We start from the raw sequence: 22,919 nt of genomic DNA on the forward strand, positions 1-22,919 counted from the left end.
TAACTTGACTTTTTGTACATCTATATTCTATACTTATTTTATATAATTATTATTTAATTGAAATGCTTGGCTGCGCAAAATGCAAAATGACAGTGCGCTTTTCGCTTCATTATAATTAAAATTTGGTTAAAAACAATAATTAATTATATTTACATACATATACATAAATAGGTTGACACACACATACTTGTACACATATGTAAACGGCAATGAGCGAGCATACCGGTAACTAAGCAAAGCAGCGCTGCCAGGATAATTGAACGCACACACACACATGTATATATTATTCTTACTTATATCCATTGTACATGAAAATATATATTTTTTTGCTATTTGCAATTTGTATTTAAAAGCTTTCACTAAACGCCTTCTCGTATTATTTGTTATTGTTGTTGGTTAAACACAAATTGGCAGTTTGTATTAGCTTAATTGAATATCGGGCTGCATATGCACAGACACACGTGCAGAGTTGTTAGTCGACATATTATGAACTAATTCTGTTTGCAATGCAGAGCTTTTCGAGCTGAGTTCGGCAATACTGGCTATTTGCATATTAATAAATTATGCATGGCTTATTTATTTTGCTTTAATGGCGATTGATTAACGAAAAGCATTAAACACCTTTCATTGAGCATTCATAAAAATAGATATTTGCTCGGAAGCATGTAGTCTATACTAAATTGCGAAATGCAAATTTCAGAGGCATGTAACTGTGAAAATATTTGAAGAGCTTTCGACATTTTTTGTTTTATACGAAGTTATGATCGTTAGAGTTCACCTTTGCGGTCTTATAATGCAATTATTCCGAATTACAGTGAGCACACAACTCCATTATGTACTTGTCAGTGAATGATAATCAGATGGGTGCCATAATTATGCGATTTTGGACTTGTTACCTACCTAAGCTTTATGTGAGCTTAAACGATCCCTCATGAAATATATTAGGTTTAGTTAAAGAAATTTCTTATTTTTTCAATAGATGGCTCTTGAATTCTGACTCTTGAAGTCTAGAAAGATCAGATTTTGAACTAAAAACTAACTTAGTCGTCTTAGTGATTACTTGCTTGAGTGTTATTTCAACACGCATCAGAAATGAACACCAGCAAAATTAAAATTTGCCATATAGCCATATAAAGTCGAAATCGCAGCCAAGCGGTGAATGGTGCTGATGGTCCTCATAGTCAATCATGCAAGATTGTGGTTTCGTTGTTTCCGTTCGGATAATGTAAACACTTTTCGATTGTCCGTGAAACCGTTAGGTACAATTTAAATAGGGCTGAATATAAAGGGACGCTCAATGTATTGGTGCAAAACGAGTTGAGGTTATTTTTGCCTCATAGACCGAGGTTCGGCCTGCTAATATGTGCTAAATCACAACAAACCCGAATCACTTCTGAAACTTATGGTTACTTGTGATGAAAAATAGGTCACTTAAGACAACGTGAAGCGAAACGGTCGAAGCAAACGGTGGATAAGCCGGAATTGGCTATCAGGAAGAGTTTGCTCTGATATGGAATCATTTACACTGAACTGCTAACATACGACGAAACTTTTTATTCGGACCTGTACCACTTACTATCAACAATTGGAACATCTGAAGCAAACAATCAGAAGTGGACAACTTCGGCCAATAGGAATTGAGTTTCTGCTGAGCAGTGTGCTACACATATCGGCGCTGATTCGATGGAAGTTTGGATCTGGTATAATAACCTGTACTTGCATATGGCTAATGATTTTGTTTGTGAAAAGTTAAGACGAGCTTATGAAAACCGAAGGTCACAGTTTTTTGCCAGAAAGGATGAGGGTTTCCATGGGTGTTGCATTGTGAAATCAGCTTCAAAATACTAACAAGTTTTCGAACTATGTGTTCATATATCAAGTACTTAAGTCAGATAAATCCAACTTTGCTAAATGAAATCCCCAATTTAGTGCAAAAATAATGGATTTCTTTTTACTAAAGCTTACAATGCCTGTCTAATGGACAATAAAGTGAATAATACATATTAAACATAAGTGAGCAACACCTTTTAAAGACAAGAGCTTTAAAATAAGCTTTATTATTCGAATGTGGAAAATGGGTTAAACCGATTTTCTGCTTTTTGTGGGACTTTGCGGTGGTTCAGAGTGAAAAGTGCGCCCGCTTTCAACGTGCTTGGCTTGAAAAACTGTGAACTGTTCCGTTAAATCAGGCAAATATTTATTGCAGAATAGCGGTATTTATTTTGTCACTTGGTAGATTGCTCATTTGCTGCAACAACAGCCGCAGTACAAACACGAGTAAACAACCTTCGGTAAATAATACAGGTTATAAATTGATTTTAACCATGTTATGTACATATGTATGCATGTATGTATGTGAAGTATGTGTGTGCCATCGTTTGTTGCGAACAAAGAAAATAAAAAACCAAGTTGCGCTCGCACAGATGCGGATGTTTAAACCACATTTAAAAATGGACGTCGAAGAACAAATTATTAATTTACGTCAGTCTATTTTAGTCCATCCATCATTACTCATACATATATATAGTAACACATACTTAATATATACACAACATATACACATACACAACATATTTTATTTATAGTCATATGTGTGTTATTTTTCGTTCTTATCTATTTATATACAACTTTCCTGGATGCGATTCGATGTGGTTACCACTTCCGGCCGAAATCGATATTCGCTGAGCGACGAAGTCACCGACGGATTATTTGGACTGAGTAAACTCACTTCCATTGGCTGCGGCTGTGGCGTCGAGTGATATGTTGAGGATAGTGATGATGTTGCTGTAGTTGTTGTGTTATAAAGCGAGATGTTCAGCGGTGGACTACACGTGGTTATACCCTTCTTATTCAATGTGGCATAACTCTGTGTCCGCATTTATGATGAGATTGAATTTTGGTGAGCAGATGGAACGGTGCAAATTCATGAAAGCGTGTGTGTGGATGACAGGTATGATGTGAAAAGAAAGAAGAAGAAGAAAAAGTGTTTGTTTTATAAGAATTACATGTAATGAGGATTTCATATTTAGATTAGTGACTCTCCACATTAAATTGTGGAACATTTTATTTAAGAATACGCTTGAAAGTTTGTGCCCTTTCATAACAAAGACTCAACTGATAATGACCGATATTGTGAGTTGAAGCCCTAGAAAGCACTTGTCCCTCATGAACAATAATCTCCATCTCCGTCACTACGAAAAAAACTGTTCTTTTTCTATAATATCCCCGCGTTTGTCTGCTTCTTTTGTTTTAAGCGCTCTGCTGAAATGGCCACATCTACATAGAAATATAGGTCTGTGACGAAATATTGGTTCATGGGAAGCCTTTTATTTACATTTGAACGATTATCCTTGCAACTACAAAGGAACTGTAACGCTGAAATGTGTGTCACTTCTCGTCGTATTATGTTCTCTGCCTCTATCCAGCGGCAGTCTTGCCTACGCGGCACGATTTTAATCCTACCCACATATATATCTGCGCGCATATACTCTGACATTGTCCTCGTTGCTGAATTTTTTATGCTACTTGTTTGTAGAAAGCGGGCTGCTGGGCGTGGAGGCGAGAAAATCATGGAGAGGCGATGTGGTGCGACAGTGCGGCGAATTCCCTTGAATCCCTGAAGCATTTGTTGATGACGAGCTGTTTAGCGCTACCCTGAATTTGCATGCATGAGAAGTAATTATCGTAATGTATATGTAGGGGTGTGTGTGGTATTGGTTTAGTATGCATTCTTTATAGTTTGTTATTTGCAGCAATGTTGCAATGTTTACTTTCATTATTATGCGATGACGATTTTTTAGTTTTCGTGTCACTGCACCTACTGCTCTCTGTGTTTTCTTAAGCCCGCCATATACTTATGTGTGTGGGTAGAAGTGGCGCGTGGGGGGATATACAGGGGCAATAGCTAGCTAGTTCGTTTGCGAGTAACTAAAGGTTATCGTCTGTTACTCACCAATTGTTTGCTTGGCCTAAATGTGTAGTGCAACACTTCGTTGCCAACGCCAATGCCACCAACACTTCCAACACTGCTGTTTCCGACCAATGAGCCCAGACTGGAGATGCCGTCGGCGCTGCTCAGTGTTGAGCTGTTCGTGATGCCGCCAATCACGCTCCCGCTACTCAATGTGCCAGCGCGCTCCGTGTCCGCAAGACTGCTGTAGTCGCGTTGCAGTAAGCGCGCTGAGGGGCTGCGGAATATGGGCGAGGCCACCTGAGACTTCAGTGGACGTTTTTCTGAAATTTAAGTAAACACAGTGCTTTATTGTTGCGCTCAACTATATATATATATATAATATTTTGCTCTCTGCCAGGTTGTCAAGGTGCTTAAGAACCAGGCAATCCTTTATATTGCGTAAAACCACGAAAATAAAGAATATCAAAACATAAATAGAAAGAAACTGCCGACTGACCTACTTTGCTAGTGCACGCTGAGCTAGTTACTTAGGGTTCTAAAATATTTGTTTAACCTTAAATTAGTGCATTAAAAGTATTGTGCATTAAGTTGAGTAATTGTAACAATGCATTATTAAAATAAATTAGAAAATGAGCTCTCTGTAAATATGGCACAATCGATGAACATATACATATGTATATCCAACACTGTAATTTCCAAAACAAAAGTTAAGCTGACACTTACTCCAGGGAATATGATATTTTCACCATTAAAATGGATATTAGAAAACATGGCACTAACAAATTGCGCTAAATAAATTTAAAATAGCCAAATACACTGTAAAAAACTCATAATTTTTCCTAAGTATGTCACTGATGTTTATCAGTATAAACAAATGAGTTTGAAGGTTCAGATTATTATGGTCGATTTGGCAGAATCTTTCGGTTTAAGGTTCTGTAATAATTTTTTACTCCACGTGCTCCGGATTCTCTGAAATTTTTGAACTTAATCAATAGCGAAATCTTTGCTTCAAATGCATATTGGCAGTTGAGTTATTTCTTATAGGTTTAGAATACGGGACTGAGCAGTATTACTCGACGACACTGTTGACAGTTGCAAAACCCGGCTCTTTATGATGCTTAAAAACTCCGTGTTATAGACTGAAAAATCCTTATAAACCCACAAAGAGCTTTTAACTTATCATGAATATTTTAAGGTGGCAATAATCAGGCCCTATCCCCCGTTTTTTATAAAAATTTGTTAATGACGATTCTTATGCGTGCTATGGATGAAATTATTAGCACCTTAAAATCTATCATTTACTTCCCGTGATTATGATTACATATGATGCCATCATAAACAGGATTATCACATGCAATGAGAATAAACGAATGTGTGTCGACCAAAGATTAACTAATATTTTTTTCAGTGTCTCATAAAAATTTGAAAATTAATAACTGTTTGCCGTTCGCTCGATGGCAAGTGGCGCATTATTTGTATATTAGCATAACATCATAACACTTACCATATTGATTGGGTATAACATCTGGATCCGTGTCATCACCTTCCAACGCATCGCCCATCACCAGCGGACTTTGCCGATGATGGCTGGTTGCCGTTGACCGCAACGTGGACGAATCGATGCCAATCAAGCCACCCATGACGCCACCGCCACCACCACCCATGACACCGCCGACAGAGGGTGAGGTGCCACCCCCGCCATTGGCACCTTCGCTGACATTCGGCTGTAGTAGACTGTGATGGGCCTGGTGATTGCTTTGCTCGTGATTATGCTGCAGATGTTGGTGATGGTGGTTGTTCGGTTGTAATGGATCTAGCTGACAATCGGGCGGTATTGAAAGTTGCGTGTGCTTCGTTGGTTTTAAATTACCATCATTTTGCCTGAAATATAAGTTGCACGAGAGTGATAAAGTGTCAGCATATAAATGAACATGTTTAATGTAAACCGCAACGGAATATGAGGCAAATGGTAAATGGTGTACGATAATTTGATAATGGTCACTGATGATTTTTCGCCGTTGGAGAAAAAACGAGCGAAATGTATTTTTATAAAGAATTTAAATTCAAAATAGATTGGAGGAAAGAAATTGATATGCCACCAGTAAAGTGTGGTGATAGACAGAGACGTTGTGAAGCAAATACAAGAGCCGCTTTTATTTAAGAGCGAAGTCAAACATAGCGCTGGACGGAGCTATGGCTCATGGTTCATGAAATTACGAGAGTGTGGTCGAATTGCATCTGAATTTTGGTGGATATATTTTTAGCTCGCCATAGTTTTTGACATGGACATTTAAGATTATAGTTTTTATGAATATTTACTCCGTCCAATTTTTAGATGAGTACTTCACACTCACTTAAATGTGTTCGTTTTATGGAATTTAGTGTTTAATTTTCACAATTCTTTCAGCATAGCTGAGCGTATATTGTCAGTAAAGTGCCAAATGTTGGTTTCAAATTGAGAAAAACTTAGTTGCCAAAAGTTCAGTTCGAGAGATATTGACAGCTAGAGCCAAAATGTCAAAACAGCTATTGTTCTCTGGTATGCCATGGGTCAGAAGAACCAAAATATGCGGGAGCTTTGGATGTCTGTTTTCAGAGCTCAACAGGATTTTTTGGGTAGAACGTTTTCATCTAATTTTCTCTCATTTTCGAAAGTTGATGAAATAATTTTATGAATCAACTTAACCAGAGGTCCTGCTTAAAAAAATAGTTACCTCATCGAAATGCTCGTACGAGTCAACGGATGGACCAACATTTCAAAGAGATAATTTCCAAAAAAAAAAAAACAAAAAATGTCAAATAATGTTCTTTCGAATGATAATGAACATTGTCATTAATTTGAAGTTACTATGGTTTTTTTTTTTTAAGGTAGAGGACCTCTAAATGGATCATCTTTTACAACTGAAAACTTTCAAATTTAAAAACCTCTTCTGCGATTTGAATACAATTTAAAAATAAATGGATAGAATCTTAACCTCGTGGCATTTACCTGTTCGAGAACCGTCTGTAAATTGCCGCCAGTGCAATGCAGGATATAGCGAAGAGCAGTGCACAGAAGAGTGTTAGGCCTGCCAAAAATGGTGAAAGGGGTACCGTTAAGCCATTCGATGCACCTGAAATGAAAACAAAAATAATGCGCATAAGCAATAAGGTATATTGGTACCAAGTATTCGAGACAAATAAATACATTCTATGCCGCCGATATGGAAGAACCTGCAGTGTGTGCACACACTTGAATCGGTGGTTTATGTGTGTTGATAAGCATTTTGTGCAATCACAATAACGGTAACTACGCTATTTAACTTTGCTGCATGAAAGTTTGCGCATTACAGTCGACCTATTTAGACCATTTACTGCCAGCTGCCTCACGCATTAACACCACACAAAACTTTCTGGCAAATACTTTCAAAAAATCAAAGGTTAGCACAGTACGACTGAAACACACACACTCACACGTGCATACGTTGCAGTATCTGATAAATGTGCGGTGCTGCGGTTGGAGAGGATAATAATAAAGTGGCGCGCCACAATTTGTGCAACGCGCTGGAACGATATTTTGAAGGAGATATAATTGCACCTTTCGGTGAAAATTGGTGCATATTCATACATTTATAGAAGTTTTGCTCGCATGCATAATGAGTTGCCACCACAATGGTGTGCTGTGTCTGTGCGTTCGTGGCATGAATGAAACCAATGTGGAATATCGCTGCAATATCAGTAGAGAAACACAAAAAGGAGCAAACAAACAATTAAATAATCGCAACTTTTCATACGGAATCGCACTCGCTGTGCAAGGAGTCACACGATATGAAAACATATACACACGCACACACATACATACAGTTTAGTATTTGTTCGCAAAGCGAACTGCATTCAGGCCACGGCGGTTCGTTGGCTTGGAAAGCAACACAAACAAAAGAAAACAGAATTGAGGAAATAGAACAAACTTTTAGCGAGTAACTTTAATCCAATAAAAGAGCGAGGACTCCGCTGCTATCACAATACCTATACTTTTTCCTATCGTGAGTAGAATCTTTAAGATGCTCCAAAAGCTAACGGCTTACGCCCAAATACTAAATGCAGCAATAACACATATATCGGTTCATTGGAGTTACAGCGAAAGTCACAATTTTGCTAAAATCAGCTTTCGTATCACCAAAATCGAGTTTTGGGTAGGGAACCCATGGTCATTTGGTAAATTCTTATTTAATTTGCTAAAAAAATCCATTCGTAGGTAGCATATGTTATACGGTAACTGGTTGCATAATCACTACAAGCCTAAAAAATTCGTGGAGAATTTCGGAGAATGACAAAAAGAACAAAACAAAAATGTTAAACTCATTGCCACTCGGTTGTGCATTAATATTTATGTATCTGCTCTTTTTCTGCGGTGAAATTTCTTAATCCCACCAGCGTTGTTAGCACACAGTTCTTTTCAATACTTCAAGGAAAGGAAAGTGGCACAGGCACACACACTTTCACATACTTTTACCAAAAAAGTGTAAAATAGAAAAGAACTTCGAGCGGCGAACGCAAAGGATAAGCGAAAAGTAGTTGTTGACAAGATCTTTGAAAAGGTGTTTTGAAATAGATTGAAACCGAAGTGCAAAAGTTGCAGGAACTGCAAGTGACATAAAACATAAACAGTAAAATTGTGCATGAATAAGAGAAAAAGTGGATGAGGAAATATGAAAATTCTTATCCTACACAAAAAAGGCCATTGAGGCATTCAGAAATAATTTTATAATAATTTATTAAACTATTCACGCTTCGAAAAAAGATCGAATAAGTATGTATTTTTATGATTTCTAAGTTTATTAATAAATAGAATAACTATGAGCAATATTAAATGCACTGCTGATATAGCATGAATTCAGATAGGAAGGGCTAACTCTAAATGTTGAAAGGCGAATGATAAAGTTTCCAATAAACCAGCATAACGCTGCCTGTAAATGCATTCTTATAAGTATCCCAGCATTTAGTCTAACACTGTCTTACAAGACAAAAAATATTGCTTTAAGTGCAAAAAGAATGCGTTAGCTGGTGACAGTTCAACTCAGTTCAACTCAGAGCATTCGCGCAAATACTCTAATGGTGCGTAAGATTTTCTACGAACGCGGAAATATCAATAAAAATGGCGTTATGTAAAACAGCTGTGAGGGATGCGGACTTCAGATAGATAGCCGTAGAAAGTTGTAAAGGGTGCTTCCTTGGATGAGCGTGACTTTTTTTACTTTGCATTGATGGCAAATCGATAAGAGTCATATTTCCACAGCTGGGGATGCTAATATAATTATAAAAATCTCACCTTTCATGTAAACTCAGACAGGTTAAGGTAACGAAAGCGTTGGTTTTAGCCACGCTGTGGGGATTGATCTTTATTCCAGTTATATCTTCATCTCTGTTGCGATACTCCTTTAGCAATCTAAAAAATCAACGACAAAGGGCACAACCCTGTAAAACTACTCCGCACGTCTTTTCGTTTCGAGAATGCGAAACGGATAATGCATTGCGACAAATGCCACCAGCCAGCAGCTACCGCATATGCCCACCGTTCCTGCGCGTGGCGTGCGAGTTCATGAATTTCTATTTTGCAAAGTGTCAAGCGTGAGAGAGAATGAATGAATGAAATCAACATTTCTCAGGTGAATGCATTACTGTTGCAAAGGCACGTTGCACGTAACGCATTATGCTGCGACGACGACTACAAAAACAACAATTTAGCATATAACGAATGTTGATGGCGATTTATTTAGATTAGGAAAGTTCTAAGCCCGCAAAGTGCAAAAAAGTCTCTCAGCAATCCACCTGCAGACTCGGCGACACACACCTTTCTGTTCACATACATACACACGTACCATGGCTTATCCGAAGTAATTCGCAGGATTGATTGTCGAAATTTGTGCAGTTATTTATTTTCACTTAACGTAGTATTTTATACCATTTAACTAACCTGTAAATTTGGCCACGCCTTTGAAGTTTATGTCGTCAATTATGGTTGGCTCCGAACGTCCCTTGGCATTCATGGCGAAAATGATCATTCGATATGTGGCTGTGGGATCGAGATTTTCGATGAGAAAACTCACTGGCGGATGCTGCGAGAGAGAAAGTAAGCAGTCAGTAAGAGATATTTAGAAGTAGTATCTTAATATTTATATTTCAAAGTGGAGAAATGCAATTGACTTAAATCCTGAAACAACAGATGTGAATTCTTATAATGAATTTCTTCTTTGTTGTCAGGCAATATGCTGGAAACACCTTTAACACTTGCTTTCAGAAGATTTATTACATTTCTAAAGAACCTGCTGAGTCAGCACACCTCATTCCATCTACTGAGCTAAATGCTTAATGACTTTAATGTACGGCTTTTGGGCAAAAGTTGAAATATCTTAAATGTCTTGCACGAACCCTTACAACAACTATATCATCACGAATTCTTCGCAAAATTTTCCACAGGCGCTGTAATGAACCGAAGAGTTAGCCTTTATGATATTTTAAGCCAATACTTAAGAATAATTCTTTGAAATAATTCAGGTCATAAGAGTATTGCCGACGAAGGCGAGGTGAAACTGTACATTTCAGCCTTTCGACAGAAAAGTTTTCGTGAGCAACAAATTACAAAGCAGCACAAAACTTGGCAGAAATTTTTAACCTAGACGGAAATACAACAACTCAAGTTGACAACAGAATTCCTACAACTAAGGTGAGCTCCTTGACAGTCAGAGCAGCAGTCGGGGTAAAAATTCAAAAGTGAACATTAAAAGTTGTTGTAGGGCTTTATGTACTCACACTCTATACGCGTGTATATATGTATGTATATATGTTCGTATTATGACATTCGAATAAATTGGTGAGCCCAGGTTAAGTCTGCACGATGTACATTTGTTGGAGAAAATATTTTCCTTGCGCCACTTTGGCGACATTTCAGCCATATAATTTTTACACAAGTACTGAATAAATAAAAAGACTGTCTTTTTTCGCGAAATGTTCGTAAAATGAAAGGCATTCGAAAAATAGCATATAAGCGAACATTTTAGTGGCAGCAAAAATTTAAATATGATCAAACATTTTATTTAATAAGTAAATACAACAAAATGAAAAATAATGAGGGGGACAAAAGCCTTTTATAAAGGGGCCATGATCTACATCTCCTCATCCGAAGTTAAATCAACACACTTAGTTCGTCTGGTTAAAGGTTTAAGATCCTCCGGATAAAGCAGTACAAATAAAAAGGCTGCTTGGGGTTGATTCAAGCTCATTTTTTTTTGAAAATTTCGGTAATGTTTTGTGCCTAATTTTCTGTTAGAAGCTTATAACTTGGGAAAGGAAAAGTAAGAGCTTGGAGCTTACTGAATCTCATAATTCTTAGCTCAAGGTTACTTCCGTCCAAAAAGTCTACCAAAATTTGTCTTAAATTAATCCCTAGCGTCTAGAGTGCAAATTAATATAAATTATGATTTTGGGTAATCCGGCGCTTGTCTATACGGTACAGTGTACCATACAGACACATGCACATATGTATTTGTAAACATTTGTACTCTATTTGCTCTATATGCTTTGCGCCTCCGCTTGACACATTTCTAATGATTTTTTAAAGAGATCCAATATTTTATCTTTATGTATAAAAATTATGTGTCACGTTGTTTGTCCGCGATGGACTCCCAAACTACTGAACCAATTTTAGCAAAATTTAGCACACTTTTTCCAGTTTTAAGCAACTTAGAAGATAGGATAGTCAAAGCAATTTATAAATTAGAAATACAGTGAAAGCTGTATTAAATGGACGCTCTATTAAGGGGCACATATCCCTTAACATATTGACAGGTGCTACAATTTCTTGATATTTATTAAGTACAATCTATTAAGCGGACAACTCTAATAACTGGACAGAAAGGCTGATTCGTCAGTGTCTGTTTATGAAAGTTTTTGCTGTATATATTTCTAAACATACGCATGTATTCACAATCCCCTAAAAAAATATAATACAATTGAACTTCTATAACTCAAACTTCAATAACTCAAACTTCTATAACCCGAAGTTCTCCATAACTCTACCTCTTGAATTAGCAATAGAAGTCAAATTGCAACCAAATTTCTGGCCAAATCCCGAAGTTTTTTTTCTGGATTATGGTGATTCGAGTTAGGAAAGTTCAACTGTAATTATAATTTTCAGTAAAATGCGAAATCTTAAAGGCCATTTTCTCAATGTCTGGTAGCAGCCATTTGTCAGTTAAGTTCTGCTAAACTTAACAAGATTCCTTTTTTCGGTAATAAACCTTTTTTAACTAGATCTGACAGATGCTGTTAACCTAACTGATAAAACAGCCTTAAATTCGTCATATTTTCCATTGACATATGAACATATCAAAATTAAACCTCAAGAACAATTCCCTGGATTCTGATACTAACAAAAACGTTTTCGCCTTTATTCGTAAATGAAATTTTCCGTGTATTGAATAGTTTATTATTTGAATAATAGTATAAAATATAGAAGACAGCAAGGCGTGGCCGGATCCACTAGTTATGTATATTTCCAATACTTACCGACAAACTTAAATTCCGTGCTAAACGCAAATTATTCAACTCCACTAATTCTAAAATGAAGCCTTGAGGTAGCCCACCGTCGAAACCCTCCAGACAATCAACTTGCAGTGAATCGGTGGATTGATTTGTGACAGTGCAATTCTGCAATGGAAATGGACGGCCTGGAAAGAGAAAAACAAAGAGTGAGATAAGGTGATGGCTGTGAGGTCTCTTGTTCTATGAAAGAATGACACAATTGATCAATTGAAATTTTAAGTTAATATGATAGTCAATAAAATATATTCATTATCTCGTTCGGTTAATTGGAATTAAGAAATGAGCTGTACATATGTGAAATAATAAATTGTCCTTAATGTATAATAATACAGTTTATATAAATTACTCACCTGCAGCTACGATTTGAAAAACGCAGGGGTTCTTTTGCTGGCCAATAGAATTTCGCCCCCAGCAAGATATTGTGCCATAATCGAGGTCCGTTGCTGGAGTGTAATTCAGTCGCGACATGCCAGTCTAGGAAAACAGGTGAATTTTAAAATAAATATATTGTTTCAGTATGATAATCTCTTGCTCTTTGCTCTAAATCTTAAGCTTGCTGTAATGGATTAGAACTTCAGATCTAGTTAAGTAAGTGCTAGTGATCCCACTGCTTGGTACGATAACTACCGAAATGCTATTGAATTCGCGTTTCGCCTATTTGCAACAGATGAAAACATCATTACTCTAAGGAATTCTCGACGCGTTTGCAACACTACGCTGTATGGAACATTGATTCGGGGTTTTATTTTAAGGGTTATTGTAATAAAGCTTTACGAGAACACAAAGTTGCCTTGCTGGATTTAGTAATGTATAAGTGACTTGATGCCATATTTTAAGATAATTTTTAGTTTTCAAATTATGAAAACAAATATAACGGGAAATATGTTATAATTCTTTCAAAAATCCTTTCAATTAATTTTACTACAGTTAAACCCTGTAAAAATACTTTTAGCAGAAATGTTTCAAAAAATTGAAGAAGTAGCGAAAAGTGGGTTGTAATTTATTCATTAGTGAAGCTTGTAAGGTTTCAGGATTTCTGGTTTATTTGCTTTTAATGAATGCTACAGCTATCAATTTGTACCATTTGACACGCCCAATGTTCATTAGTTACTCAGAGTAACTTGGAGAGAAAGCGAAACACATAAGTGAGAAGGTTAACTAACAAAAACAAAAACAAACAATTAAAGCAGTGCAAATCGTAGTCAAGTGAATTAAAAATGGGGAGAAATGAAAAGCTACCACGCTCGGAGGATCCAAAAGGCCCCACCCAGCTTTCAGCAGGACAAGTGGATCCATGACAGCCCAATGGAGAACGACGAGTCACGAGAGCTTTGTAAGTAGAAAAGTATGTGTGTAAGTACAGCATAAATGTGCGATGCTACTGACACCAACTGAATAGGTCGAGTTCAATAGCGGAGCCTCAATGCGCCCTCACTGCATAGCTACCGGCACTCTCTCTCTCTCTACTTATTCTGTGTGTGTATGTAGGTGCATATTAATGTGTGGGATAATTACCTCTGTTGAGTGCAGTCGGGCGGGCAATTCTGTTTGTTCGCCGGACGAGTTAAATGTCCATGTAAATGCCTCCGCTGGCGGTGATGAGTCCACTTCACATTTTAGCAGCAGTGTTTCGTGCTTTAGGGCGCCCAGCAGCTCTTCATGATCGGTGGCACAAATGGGTGCAACTGCAAGCAAGAAAAAAGTGCCAGACAAATGTTGAAAAATAAAGTTCGAAAATGAATACACAGTGAAGCATAAAAGCATATTTGTATGTAAAAATGAGTGAGTTGAATCATGCTTGCGCCCTTAGAGAGGTTATTGCGTGGGATGGGCCACTGATCTTTTGTTTGCGTCGACAAGCCTTGCAGTGTGTACGGCAAGTACCAGCGAGCTGAAAAAACTTAAGTGTAAGAAACAAAATTGCTGCTTGCGGATGCCCAACGCTTCGCATAATGAAATGAATGCAGTGCCGCGTGCGAAAGACCCTTGCAACGCGCTCTGCCATCTACTCGGCTGCGTTTGGTGCTTCCTGCACCCTAGAACTCCTCACCAACTGCAAATGTTCGTTCGCAACCTGCCTCCACTTCCCTTAAAAGCTGTTGTTTTTGGCTTTTTTCATGTGCGCCATTGGTTGCTATTTTTGCGCTTACGCCATGCTTTCGCTGTTCTCTCGCTATTCTGTGGGTTTTTTATTTCCATTTCTATTTTTTGTTTCTGCGAGTGTAATTAGCCTGAAAGTCGCCGCGTTGGCTTGAAATTGCAATTAAGTATCAAGTCAGCATGTGAAAGGCAACGGGCAGCTGCAACAGCAGAAACAAGCCAACACACACTGCTACAAAATCTTGCTGCAGCAGAACGTGTCCGAGGGGAAGGTTCCGCATTCGTTGAGCTTTTTTGTTGCTGAAGGAATTCAGCGCAATTTTTCGCTCGGCACTTAATTTTTGTCATTTTTCTTTTCTTTTCTTGCAGTTTGTGGATTTTGTTTATTTATCTTAGCCACTGTTGTTGGCTTCCGGCGTTGCTGAAAATGCAATTATTTATATACGCAGAATCTGGCGCTGGGTTTTAATTCGCCTTTAAAGTTTCTAAGTCCGTTATAAATATTTTAATGCGAATTAAACTTGACGCTTCTATCTTTGTGAGTGCCCAGTGTCTTTTACTGTCGCAGTGCCAGCGAAGACTTGACGAGTACATACATTTCCAAAACATGGAACTCAGAAGGGATAAATGCGCATTTCTTGTTAACATACTCTTACATTTTTGTTGCCAACAAGCAGAACAATTTTTTGAAATGCCAATGAAATGAATAATACGTGGGTTGTTGAGTTCCAGGATTAGATAACCGTTACGGATCCACTTATTCCACAATGTTGAAATATCTGCCATGGAACGCGCTATGAAGCAATTGAATAATAACAAGATATACCCTGGATACAATAAAGGCTGGACCCACAAATGCCGCAAGTAAAATTTGATTAATCCATCCTGAGAATTAACAGTCCGAGTTAAATTTATAGTCTTCACTTCAACCTTTGCAGGAGACCAGCATTAAATCATGAAGTTTTGAACAGCGTCTTTAAAGCTGTCCTTAAGACGCATGCCGCTAACTAAACACTCGGAAGGTTTAACATAAATTTTTTGTATTCCAAAATTTGTTTTTCTTATTTTATCGCGATCATATTATTTATAGCTTTCACTTTTAAGACTCGCGATTCAAAAAGTACAAGTGCTGTTGTTACGTTGCTCTGTAAATTAGTCTTAAGTTGTAATTTTTTCGTTCTTCACATATGTATTATATGTACTTACATACAGAAGTACGAAGATTCTGTATCTGGTAACCCCAATGCTGTTCTCTGATAACTTTATCGCAATGGTCAACATTTTTGATGTTTTTATTTATCTTGCTTACAGTAACTTAAAATACTCATCTCGGCCGAAAAGTAGAATTAAATCGCAAACATTTTCGCGCGATTATTTTTTATAACTTTCGACGTGGATTAACTCAACAACAGAGCATTGATGTACTAAATTCAATTTTTGGCGGAACTCCATCCAGTGTTTATTAAAGGTAGGGTGAATGCAATCGAGGTTGTAAATCATTCCAAGACGAATTTCGTGAAGGTCGTGGTTGTTGTTCCGGAAACTATTGGAGTTGTGTGCAAGCTAATATCGTCATGTGATGGCATTGGTGATATCAGCATAAATTCGTTATTGAATGAACACTTGAGTATGAAGAAATCTATTCACTTTGCGTCAATAAAAAACTCGCTTCACTTGTTCAAGAGAAAAAGCGCTGCTTCGAAATACGTGACAGATGATAAACGAAGGTAAACAACAACCGACTGTATGGTTGTTTCTAGATGAGCCGAATCCAACAAAAGTTGTTCGCTCACGAAGCACTTTCAAGCTTCACTTTCAATAAATCGATTTTCAATGATTAATATTAGTTTTTGTTTTCTAAGACCGAAATATAAAAGGTAACCCTTGTATCACTAAACATATGGCATATTTGCGAGATTTTTAAAGAATAGTCAAACACTGGGCCGATAAGTGAGGCAAGCCCGCACATTCATCACGGACATCCTGCCGCGTCTTATTTTCCTCAATAATCCAAAATTCTAGGCGAAAATCCTTTTATACATTTATCCGTTCATTCTTAAAGTGTCAGAGTCGCCGCTGAAGCTGCCAGGCGCTTGAAAAGCTTCGCCGAAACTCGGAACCCCCACTGTCTGCAGTGTCGGCTTAGCGAATTATGTTCTTACTGTTTTTATTATTTTACGTCTTCGTAATCTTATTGAAGTCTTTGACTGGACACCCACGCTGTTGTGCCACTTTTCAGTTTTTATATATTTGATTACTTTTGTTTATTCCACTTTATAAGCGAATTAGAAGCCAGAAAGAAATCTCCATGAAAATGAAAAATCTAACAAAAGTTTTACGCTTGATCTGCATTTTGTCTGCGCGCTGCCATCCTTTCTTTCCACTTTTTCCTATATTCGCCATGGGGTGTTGGCGATGGTGTCGCCGGCGGAGTGCTCGGTTGCCCGGCCGTGTGTAGTTGCAGTCGAGCGAACGCGTCCAGCTTATTTTTTCACTTTGCAACGGATTTTTTATTGTTTTGATTTTCGTACTAAATGCCTTTTACGAATGCAAAATAGTGCCGCTCAAAGCCGGCAGCTGTTATGGGTGACAAACTTTGAGACGTCTCTATCTCTGTTATCCTTTGCCGCTGCCCATCTCGCCTCTTTTGACGTCTGTAGCGCGACTTAATACCGGCTGTAAGTCTCTAAAAATATTCATTACTCTAAAATGGTTGCCTTGCCTTCCGCCAAATGCCTGCTTTTCAACGCTATGTCACGATGCTTTCGTTTTACTGTTCTTGAGTTATTTTCCTTTCAACTTAACCCCACGCTCAGGCAGCAATTTCGCGACGTTTTAACTGTCGGCAGTTACACTTCATTTCATTTTGCCGACTCCGTCGTCAGTTTTTAGAGAAATGTGTGAATGGCTGTACGCGTGTGAATCAGTGGTTCGCCAGTGCGTCGACTGGTTCGTTTATTCACTGCATTATTCGCTTTCATTTATTTTCTTTTCGTGCGCTTTCTTCGATGGGATTAATCGAGTTGAGGGTTTTCTTCTGATCCCTAAGGCCTTTGCTACTGCACCCTTGACTTTTTTTTGGAAATTTGCATGCATATATCTACGTATGGGGCAAGCTGGACAGCAGAGGCTGGTCGAAAAGGCCTACTTTTTATTTTGTTTTGGGTACAACAACTCTTGAGACACTTTGCCTTCGCTACAAAGCTTTTTAATGCATAAAAGCGCTTAGAAACTTTTTACTTAAGTGTGTTAATGTACTTACATAAGTGTTTAAGTGAGTCGTGAGTGTAAGTCGTGTATTGCAACTCTTTGGCAAGGGCAAATTAAAATAAAAACTTTAATCATTGGGCTTCAATAATTTTGAATTCCTGAGTGCGGAACAAATCAAGCTCTATTTTGCTCCCATCCGCTTTGACTAAACAGGATCTTACTTCATATATAATAGATTCGGATTTGTGAGGTACACCTTTGTTCAAATTAATTTCTCTCTTGTCTATACTTTATAAGTCTCATCGCAGTCCATTCTAAACGCAACATGATGTAGAACTAAAGCTAAAAAATTTTTTTTTTATTCGTCGAGGCGTGATTTCAGTGCGAGTACACTACACACTAAACAATTTATCAATTCGAGGATCTGCAAAACCTTTCAATCTCTTCGATTTCATACTTGAACGTCCTTTCTTTGCAGTGGGTACAATCGTTTTTCGGGATTTTTGACCTTTAGTGCCAACGCTAGGTCCTCAAATTATGGCATGGAGATGTTTTTTTATTTGCAACGTGTCAAACATTTGCCAGCAAAAATCCTGTTGAGTAGTTCTGAGAAATCCGCCACAGCGCTAAGCAAATTAGCATCAACTGCTATTATTCCGTTAATAGGATTTTCTAACGGAAAATGCTTTGTAAATAACGTTATTGACGAGCATTCGTTAGCTCAGTACTGACTTACATACCCGGATACCTATTATAAAATATGTCCGTTTGAATGCACGCATGCAAGTGTCGACGTGCTTAAAATGTATAAACACATGAGCTCACTCACTCACTCACTCACTCACGCTCACTATAAATCATGCATATGTAATAACATCAGAAAGTAATCAGCAATGATGAAATCAAATTGTTTTCACTCGGTACTTACAGCGTATATGCAACGAAACCGGATTACTGGCGCCCCTTCCCTCCGAGTTCACAGCCAAACACGTGTAATCACCAGCGGATGCACGTGAGACACTCTGCAGCACGAGTGATTGATCCGAAAGGATAATGCCAGCTGAGATGTTGTGATGCAGTTCCTTGCCCTAAAGTGCAATGATGCATCCGTATGAGCCAATGATAAATTGTTATTGTCGTTGTTTTTCGTAGTTCGGTAGGGTCGCGGAAAAGCACAGCGTTGCGTAAAAGGATCGGGAAGAGAATGAAAAGAATATGAGATAAGTGAAAAAACGAATTTGAGTATATTGTACAATATTCTTAAGTCTGCGCGAAGTAACGTTGAGCAAACGATGAAATGAACGCATCAACGCCACTAAGAATGCCGGCAGCAAACAATGAAAATGATATGTGAAAAGCAGAGAGCGTCAGCTTAAGAGCATTCCCTGGCGAAAGTGCACATGACCATCTGAACTTTAAGGCGGAGTAAAGTGCCATTATATGAATTGTGTGAAGTCTTCGTTAAATTATCAGCAAAAATGCCGCAAAAACTACACCATATATGGTAGAACATAGAAGATATTTTAAATTCAAACGAGTTGGAGAGTTGTTATGAAAACCATGAGACGTTAAACCCTCTGTTAAAACTGTGACACCCAATAGCTCACAATTCTCCATGCTCGGCTCATAGTGAGACATGAGTGTAGCCACCGTGATGGCTGTAATACAACGAGACAGATATACATATGTACATATACGAGTACATGTATAACTCCATGGGTTTTGTACTCTTTCTTCATATGACACTTTTTGTCCTCAAAAGTTTCAATGTGCAACAAATTTGCACTAATGTGTGGCGCACATTCTATTTTAGTGCTTGTATGGTTTAATGCGCTGCAGCAGTTGGAAGAGTGGACAGGAATCTCGTTTGCAAATAAGTGTGTTTAATACTCATATTCAAATATTTGTGAACTTGTGTCCCTACTATTTTTGGACTGCACTTACGTTATGAAACCATGACATTTTGTAGGGTTTAGGATTCGATTGTATAACACACTCAAAATAGACGTCATCACCCTCTTTTATATCGTCTGGGTTTAGTGAAGATCCCATTTTGAGATGAGCCGTTGGTTGATCTGTAAGTACAAATATAATAAAATGTTTACGGATGATTGGGATAAATATAATAAGTCTTATAAAATATAACATAGATTTGTTCTAGCTAATGTATAATAAACAATTTAAACACAGAAAAATTTGATGTTTCGCAGCGTTTCTATAGAAACGGCAGTAAGCTCAGTGGTAGCAGAGATTAAAAAATCTCTTGAGGTTAAAGAATACACCCAAGTAGTTAATAACATCCAGTGTGGGGTCAATCTGAGCATGCTTAAAGACATGGACAGCTCTGAACATCTCAGAAAATTAATAGAACAGTCCTCCAAGAGATCAGACAGATGTGCAGATCTGTTCAAAGATGTACACCTCAAGAAGACGGGTTATATCCACTTATCTGGATTTTAACAAAGATAAGTAGTTGTTAGATTTAGAAAAGAATGGGGACATGTTGTAGCCTGCGCTGGCAATATGGCAATTAGAGAAAATTCCCGAAAACTCTCCCTAACCTTTTGGCAATAATATTAAATTACATAAACCGTTGGGCTGTATCAAGCGATTTAAACTTAAAGGAGCAAGACGGAGCTGGTATTGTTCACTAACAAATACTTAGATGCTAAGGTAAAAAAAGCAGCTAGAGCACTATATATCTGCAAAGGATTGCGGGGCCCAAATTGGGATTAACGCCTCGTGTAGCTCATTGGCTCTACACAATAGTAGTTAGACCAATTAGGACATACGATATTAGAATGATGGCCAATAATGGAAATATGGAAAGCAAACAAGGAGAATCTAATACATCAGTAAAGCTCTTAGGACAACGCCAAATTAGGCACAAAACGTCATTTTACATTTGCTGCCAACAGAAGTCGGCTCTTAGGGAATCCTCGCAAATAGTCTTCTGCAATATGGGACATTCTATGATACATATTTAGGCCGTGTTTTGACCCATTACCACGAATTTTCGAATTCTGAAAAAATTAAAACCAAATTCGGTCCCATATATTGCCTTCACCTCCAAAAAAGATAGAGAAAGGAGCGAGGTAGACAGGGATGCAGGGATTAGAATCTATGCGTATGGGTCCAATCTAGATAATCGAGAGTATTTTAAGGAAAATTAAGTACCAATATTGCTTTCCGTTTAGGAGACACCTGTAATGTCTTCCAAGTGAAGATCATAGCTAACACTAAGAGTGTATGTTTATAATTATGTATATACTACTTTGATCAAATTGAAAGGTGAATTTTGTCCATTTCATCTCCTTCAAAGTAATCCCCTCCCGCTGCAATACACTTATGCCAACGATTTTTTCAGTCCTCATAGCACCTGGAAAAATACAAGGCTCTGTACAGAAAAATAATCGTAACTATAGACCGAGGGCTTCTGAACGACGTTTTTGAAGTTGCTAACACAAAGCTTCTTTCTTTGACGAACTTCATCAGAAGCACGGGGTAGTTCACACAAAAAACAATATAGTAAGGGAGTATTATTCTCTGTGGTATCACAGTGGGCCTTCTAAAGACCAAGGTGCGTCGTCAGACAGCCACTGTACCTACCTAACTACCTGGCTTTATTCACAATTTCAATAAACCTTAATTCCATGCGCAAACTGGCTCTATATCAGATGCGAGATGAAATGTACATTCGCTCCAAATGATGATCACAGTGGACTTGACACCCCTATTTTTCGGCTTTTGAGAGAGTTTCGAATATATATAAAATTATTTAGCAATTTATGAAGCTTATTTATATCTTCAGTGTTAGCATCAGCTTCTTTGTAAAATATGGTCGGACGAAAGCATGCCCAACGATTGGAATTTAAGTGTGCTATGCCCAATCCATAAAAAAGGAGACCCCACAATCTGCGCCAACTACCGTGGGATTAGCCTCCTGAACATCGCATATAAGGTTCTATCGAGCGTATTTGTGAAAGATTAAAGCCCACCGTCAACAAACTGATTGGACCTTATCAGTGTGGCTTCAGACCTGGAAAATCAACAACCGACCAGATATTCACCATGCGCCAAATCTTGGAAAAGACCCGTGAAAGGAGAATCGACACACACCACCTCTTTGTCGATTTCAAAGCTGCTTTCGACAGCACGAAAAGGAGCCGCGATGTCTGAATTTGGTATCCCCGCAAAACTAATACGGCTGTGTAAGTTGACGCTGAGCAACACGAAAAGCTCCGTCAGGATCGGGAAGGACCTCTCTGAGCCGTTCGATACCAAAAGAGGTTTCAGACAAGGCGACTCCCTATCGTGTGACTTCTTCAACCTGCTTCTGGAGAATATAGTTCGAGCTGCAGAACTGAACAGAGAAGGTACCATCTTCTATAAGAGTGTACAGCTGCTGGCGTATGCCGACGATATTGATATCATCGGCCTCAACACCCGCGCCGTTAGTTCTGCTTTCTCCAGGCTGGACAAGGAAGCACAGAAAATGGGTCAGGCAGTGAACGAGGGCAAAACGAAATATCTCCTGTCATCAAACAAACAGTCGTCGCACTCGCGACTTGGCTCTCACGTCACTGTTGACAGTCAGTAACTTTGAAGTTGTAGATAATTTCGTCTACTTAGGAACCAGTATTAACACCACGAACAATGTCAGCCTGGAAATCCAACGCAGGATTGCTCTTGCCAACAGGTGCTACTTCGGACTGAGCAGGCAATTGAAAAGTAAAGTCCTCTCTCGACGAACAAAAACTAAACTCTATAAGTCCCTCATAATTCCCGTCCTGCTATATGGCAGAGGCTTGGGCGATGACAGCAACCGATGAGATCGACGTTACGAGTTTTCGAGAGAAAAATTCTGGCGAAAGATTTATGGTCCTTTGCGCATTGGCCACTTGGGCGAATACCGCATTCGATGGAACGATGAGCTGTGAATGAGATATACGACGACATTGACATAGTTCAGCGAATTAAAAGACAGCGGCTACGCTGGCCGGTAGGTCATGTTGTCCGGATGGATGAAAACACTCCAGCTCTGAAAGTATTCGACGCAGTACCCGCCGGGGAAGCAGAGGAAGAGGAAGACCCCACCTGGGTTGGAAGCGACCAA

General features: G+C 38.4%; 1 protein-coding gene across 2 annotated transcripts in view; it reads right to left on the minus strand.

Annotated features, from left to right (window-relative positions):
• Positions 1-1,198: 1,198 nt before the first annotated feature.
• Positions 1,199-22,919, minus strand: part of LOC120774297 — a 117,968-nt gene continuing 96,247 nt past the window's right edge. For both annotated transcript variants that reach the window (XM_040103833.1, XM_040103823.1), the window contains exons 9-18: positions 19,748-19,878; positions 18,732-18,891; positions 14,009-14,178; positions 12,844-12,967; positions 12,458-12,618; positions 9,867-10,008; positions 6,903-7,026; positions 5,418-5,794; positions 3,953-4,233; positions 1,199-2,866 (exon numbers count right to left, since the gene is read on the minus strand). In XM_040103833.1, coding sequence (XP_039959767.1) covers positions 2,618-2,866; positions 3,953-4,233; positions 5,418-5,794; positions 6,903-7,026; positions 9,867-10,008; positions 12,458-12,618; positions 12,844-12,967; positions 14,009-14,178; positions 18,732-18,891; positions 19,748-19,878 — 1,919 coding nt within the window. In that variant the 3' untranslated portion in view covers positions 1,199-2,617. The remainder of the gene's footprint in view (positions 2,867-3,952; positions 4,234-5,417; positions 5,795-6,902; positions 7,027-9,866; positions 10,009-12,457; positions 12,619-12,843; positions 12,968-14,008; positions 14,179-18,731; positions 18,892-19,747; positions 19,879-22,919) is intronic.

Source organism: Bactrocera tryoni, chromosome 1, assembly GCF_016617805.1.
Source record: "Bactrocera tryoni isolate S06 chromosome 1, CSIRO_BtryS06_freeze2, whole genome shotgun sequence".
NCBI lineage: Eukaryota > Metazoa > Arthropoda > Insecta > Diptera > Tephritidae > Bactrocera > Bactrocera tryoni.